This window comes from Herpailurus yagouaroundi, unplaced genomic scaffold, assembly GCF_014898765.1.
Source record: "Herpailurus yagouaroundi ecotype Mexico unplaced genomic scaffold, PumYag 141, whole genome shotgun sequence".
Taxonomy (NCBI): Eukaryota; Metazoa; Chordata; class Mammalia; order Carnivora; family Felidae; genus Herpailurus; species Herpailurus yagouaroundi.
Genome location: NW_024412396.1, coordinates 54,415,269 through 54,421,268, shown reverse-complemented (window position 1 = coordinate 54,421,268; position 6,000 = coordinate 54,415,269). Strand labels below are relative to the sequence as shown.

The 6,000-nt window shown below is 35.1% G+C and overlaps 1 protein-coding gene across 5 annotated transcripts in view; it reads left to right on the top strand.

Annotated features, from left to right (window-relative positions):
* CEP128 (centrosomal protein 128) overlaps positions 1–6,000 on the top strand; it is a 398,532-nt gene that overhangs the window by 151,013 nt on the left and 241,519 nt on the right. For all 5 annotated transcript variants that reach the window (XM_040477908.1, XM_040477910.1, XM_040477907.1 and 2 more), the window contains one exon: positions 3,662–3,721. In XM_040477908.1, coding sequence (XP_040333842.1) covers positions 3,662–3,721 — 60 coding nt within the window. The remainder of the gene's footprint in view (positions 1–3,661; positions 3,722–6,000) is intronic.

Sequence of the window (6,000 nt, the reverse complement as noted above, 5' to 3'; positions counted from 1 at the left end):
TTCCTTCCTTCCTTCCTTCCTTCCTTCCTTCCTTCCTTCCTTCCTTCTTTTCCCTTAAGTGGTGTTCTAAAGAAAAGAAAACTATAATTCTACTCTTACAGTGGAAGGTATCTTAGGATTCAACTTCAACAGAAATTTTTCAATGGATAGATTTTGGTGGAGTTGATAGAATTTCTACAGTATGTATTTCTAGTTACATTCAACAAAAAGCTCAGATGTCAGTTTGAGAGGACTATGAGCCAAATATGAGAAGTAATTGGCTTTAGAGGAAAAACTGTTTGAGTTTTGTTACAGGGCCTGTTATAATGCTGGTGTATTCTTTTTCCTATCTAATGCTGCTTTTTTTATTTAAGACTTGTTACATTTAAATATATTTAAAAGATGTATGGCCTTAAGATTCTAATTTTATCTAAAAGGAGCACATATTAATAGTGAAATATTGAGATGCCTGGTTGGCTAGGCCTGTTGAGTGTCTGACTTCAGCTCAGGTCATAGTCTTGGGGTTCGTGAGTTCAAGCCCCACATCGGACTGTCTGCTGTCAGCACGGAACCCACTTTGGATCCTTTGTCCCCCTCTCTGTCCCTCTCCCGCTCACTCTCTCTCAAAAATAAATAAATATTTATTAAAAAGTTAAAATATAGTGAAATATTTATTCTATATATATATTTTTTCAACGTTTATTTATTTTTGGGACAGAGAGAGACAGAGCATGAACGGGGGAGGGGCAGAGAGAGAGGGAGACACAGAATCGGAAACAGGCTCCAGGCTCTGAGCCATCAGCCCAGAGCCCGACGCGGGGCTCGAGCTCACGGACCGCGAGATCGTGACCTGGCTGAAGTCGGACGCTTAACCGACTGCGCCACCCAGGCGCCCCATCAATATTTAAGTATTTGTGTCAAGACAGCTTATTTTCAATCAAAGATGTAGAAATGGAATCATTTGGATCATGCTATAAGATATATGAACCTTGTTATGGGCAATTACAGCCTAAAACATAGTGAGAAGATAGCAGATTGCTTAAATATTTTCTTATTTCTTTTTGAGGCACAAATGATCCTTCTAACATATTCCAAAAAGCACCCTGTTCTTTAATAGGAAAGCAGTGACTGTGGTAATGGATCTTTACACTTTGTCCCTAGAGAAAGACTAATTCAATCCAAGTGATGGGTAGAAAGTAAATCTAAAAGAATGGAAATTATATTAAGTTTTATTTACTTATTTATTTTTTTTAAGAGCACAGTTTTTTTCATTGTGGGTCTCTTTCCATTAATAATTTCTGTTGTTACTGTCCTATAAACTTGGGGGAAAAATGAATACCCAAGAATATAACATTTGCTCTCCTCAAATAAACTACCCAAGGTGTTGTTAAAATAAAATTCTTTGCCTCACAGTTCAGAGATCTAAGGGACAGTGGTGGTCCTTATAAAATGTTTTAAAAAATGGAATAATTCCAATTATTCTTTGTCATTTGTTTTTGAAATACTGTGGATCAAATTTTTAAGCCATTTTATGTAGTGACAGCTATGATATGAATTGGATAATAGATATGTAACAAATGAGCCTGAGAAAAGTACTTGGGAGTGTTGGTATTATTTCTAATTACCTTTTTCTAGCCACCCTATTTATTACTTATCCCACTTTAGTAAATGCATATAATATTAGAAAACTTAAGGACGGACACTTAATAAGCCACCACTGTTATAAAACAATTAGGAAATTGTTTGAATTTGAGTTAGGCATTGCCTGAATTAAAGTTACATCATTTTCACAAACCAATCGTCGATGATTGAAGAGCTTTTCTTATAACACTTATTCTGAGTATGCACTCTTTGGAGAGCATAAAGAGGATAGGCTTTGGATCAAGACAGATGTAGGTTCAAATTACATCTCTCTAAATTGCTAATGTGTGACCTTGGACAACTTAGGTAATTTCTCTTTAAGAATTCATGTCCCATTTGTAAGTTAGCTTATTTTGAGGATAAAGTAAAATAAGATATATGAGGTGCATATTATGGAGTGAAATATTTTGCACTTAGTAAATACTCAAATAATGCTAGCTGTCATTATTATGTGGTGCCCTTTTTGTCATATATTCATATATATTTGTATATTTATGTATATATTGCTTTTTTTTATTCATCTGTTTATGACAAATTGTTGTTGTAGTGTTCTTGTTACCATCGAACTGGAAGTCTATTTTCTGATGATGACATCTTTATATGCAGTTAGTAGTGATAATGATGTTCTCTGTGCCAGATACTGTGCCAGTCTCCTCATTTTATTTAATTTGTACCTTGACCTTATGAGGCAGTTTGCCTACTTTATAGATGATAACCTGCAGCTTAGAGAAATTAAGTCACATCACTTGTAAGTGGACAGGCTGTTTCTTAAACACTATATATAAATTTGTAAAAAATCACAAAATGAGAATATTATTTGTATTCCTGTCAAATTATTTTAAACTTTAATCTTTAGCACTAGATCTTAGGTCACTGAAGATTTAATTGCAACTGTGGCACAGATAAATGGAAAAGAATAATGAAAACATCATAATCAGTGAGAAATGGATGCTTGCAAATAGCAGAGTTCAAAGAGGAAGAAAACACCACAAGCTAGAACAGGCAGAATTTGACTGAAGGAAAGGCGGCCTGTGAGTTGGGTGAGATTTGGATGGTAAAAAAAGTGGAGGAGAGAAAAGTGGGAGCTAAGAATACAACATGTTTGTTTATGGCATATGGTCAGCATCATTATACATTCTTCATGTGTCTAAATGAATCACCTAATGATATTCCTTAGGGGAGTGATGTGCACACACATCAGGAAGTATGGAAGTATTTGAGAATAGGAATAGACATCTTGCAGAGGGATAGCATATTTTTACACAACATTTCTAGGATGGAGTCCTGTAAAAATATCATAGGTAGCACCTGTTTCAAAGCAAGTAGGAACTGAAAAAAAATTTGTGTTTAGAATCATAAAGTCATTGACAGCCTTTGAACATCATTTTATTAGTAATAAGGCAGAGCCAGATGGCAATGGATTTTATAAATGAGTTGGTATGAAGGAAATCAAGGCAGCTGGTATACAGAACCTATTTATTGGAGGATTTTGTTACCATCATGAAATATAAAGCAACATTTGCACAAAATCATGTTGATTAGTTGCTGTCAATTCTACCCAACCATTAATGAGACAAAATGGCCCTCACAGTATAAAATTAAAGAAGGATAAAAGAGACAAAGAATTAAGTTTCCATGTAATTACATCTAACCAACTGTGAAATATATTATGTGGAACAAGACTGAGGAAAAGAAACAAACAAAAAAATGAAAAACTGGTTTGATTGAAGCTGCCTGACAGAAGTCCATGGAATCAGCCTCTAACGATTCTAGCAATGATAACGCTTGAGAGTTGATATGTGCCTCTATATTTGAGCCAAATATTTACTCTCAATGAGTACATACGTATATACACGTGTACATAAATGGACATAATAAGTGGTGGTTTGGAATTAGTTGAGTACTTGATAATGAACTTTCTTCTTTTTAAGCCTTTAAACTTAGGGATTAAACTTTTATGTGTTATGGTGAAGAATTTCATTTATGTAAGGTCATTTCAGAGAAAATTCTACTTCTAATAGACTATTTCCTTTTTCTGTAGGTTTTTTCATCTGGTCCTGATATTAATTATGACCCACATCGCTGGTTAGCAGAAAGCAAGGTAATTTGTTTTTAAATCCTAAAGTTATCATAGTATTTATGACCTTCAAGGTGTCCTGTTTGGGCTAACCATACCATTTTGTTATTGAACAGAGCATATGCAGCTGTAATACTTCAGTGCTGGGGAAGACATCATTGTCATGAATTTAAGAAACTTCCATGTTTCTTTAGTTTAACATTTACAAATTAGCTTAACTGTATAGGTACGGAAGGAGAAAATAAAGGAAGGTAAAACTGTTGAAGTAGTAAAACTAGATTTTCAAAGAAGCAAATTCTTCTGCCTTTTCCTTGGGATAGGCAGTGTCTCTGGAAGTGTACGAAGGTCAGGGCTGCTATAACCAACCTTTCTTGCTTCATGGTTCTTTTGCATGATGATTTAAATTTAAAGGGTAGGTAAGCAAATCTAAATAAAATCGAACAATTTGCTAATTTTAGCAAAAAGCTTCTTCTGCACTATGGGATAATGACCTGCTATCTTCATCTATCAGATCAACTTGGAAATTCCTTGATTAAAATAAAGAAATTAGTGGCCACGTACGATGTAGATGTCTTTTTCCAAGTGTCAATGCTCAAGGACTTGCATTCCTTCCCAGGCTAGTTTCTTTCAGCTTTAAGGCGCCTGGGTGGCTCCCTTGGTTAATCGACCGACTAAGGCTCAGGTCATGATCTCATGGTTCAAGCCCTGCATTGGGCTCCATCTTGGCAGTGTGGAGCCTGCTTGGGATTCTCTCTCTCTCTCTCTCTCTCTCTCTCTCTCTCTCTCTCTCTCTCTCTCAAAATAAATAAATAAACTTGGGGGAAAAAAATAAAGAAAACCAGCTGTACTTTAAACATGAACAATTGTGGTCCACTTTAGGATTTTATTATTTGAAAGAACTTTTAAGTTTGTGCAGTATCCTTATTTAAATATGTGAGAAAAGGGAGGTTTTAGAAAATGTACATGACTTTTCCGGTGCCATATAAAAAATGGGAACATGGACTGCATGCCATGTCAGACTCACAATTAATGTTCTCACCATTATGTGTGATGCTGTCTAAAGTCTTCAGTTAGCCAAGATTTATCAATTATGTGCTCTTTTGTGTATAGGCATGAGGGTTATCAGTGTCAGCAAGCCATGGAAATTAATAAAGAAAATGGAAATGTAAACAATTTAAAAAATCCTTAAGGTATGTTATATTTTTATAGAAATACACAAACATTAACAAATGCAAAAAGAGGAAGAACTGACTGTGATATCAGTACTAGAAGGATAGGGGGGTATGATGCCACCAGCATGTTATAGGTGGTTTCTGCATAAATGCAGTATTTAACTTGATCATACAAAAAATATATAGAAGTTCTCTAGTTGGCTAATTATAGGTAAAATAATGGTAGGAAGTTGAGAATACCTGAATAAACACAGATAATGCCTTGAACTTGATGGCAAGGTATGGGTGGGAGTTGACAGAAAGACATGATTCACCTTTGAAGACCAGCTGTGCTTTAAGGAAACCTTTTCTTTTTTTTTTTTAAGCATTCTTAATAAGAAATGAATAACGTTATGATTGACCATTGAAATTTACCCAACCCGGTAAAATTTTCCTCCTTTTTTAAGTACAGTGATGCTGTTCATCCCTAACCGTTTTTGATAGAACAAAATGCAAACTTGTATTTATGCCACCTTCATAGTAAATTCAGAATATACATGTTTTGCTGGCTCAGAAATTTTGGGCTAGAAACTTCTGTTGTGCATTAATAAAGCATTTCTCATTTCTCTTGTTTCTTTTTCCCGATTCCTCAATTCTGACAACAAGAGCAATGTACTTGGAATTTTCTTTCAAGTTAAAATCTTTATCATTTCTGAACAGAAAGCTTTCACTGCGGTTGTTCAGTTAAATTATGAGAGCCAGAGATGACTCTTAATCATAGCTCTTTAATTTGGGAACTAGTGAGCAGTTTTCCCTTATCATTTAATGGGATTGAACTTCTGATCAGACGAGTTTTAATACGGCATGAGACAACCCTTCCTGTAGAGCGTAAAAGGTTCATGATAAGCAATACCACGCTGACCAACTGACTAAGGAGGAATTGAATCTATTTACCAGAAAGATGGCTTAGGTTATTGATGGGCTACAATACTGTAATTCCCATGAACTATGACTGGACAGCTCTATAAGTATTGAAGATAAGATCTGAAATCAGAGGACAAAAACTATATGGAAAGTAGAATTGCTATTCAGCTAGTCCATGCTGACATCTTGCAGTGTTAGAAGGGCCTCTGAGGGCATTTGGTAATTGTT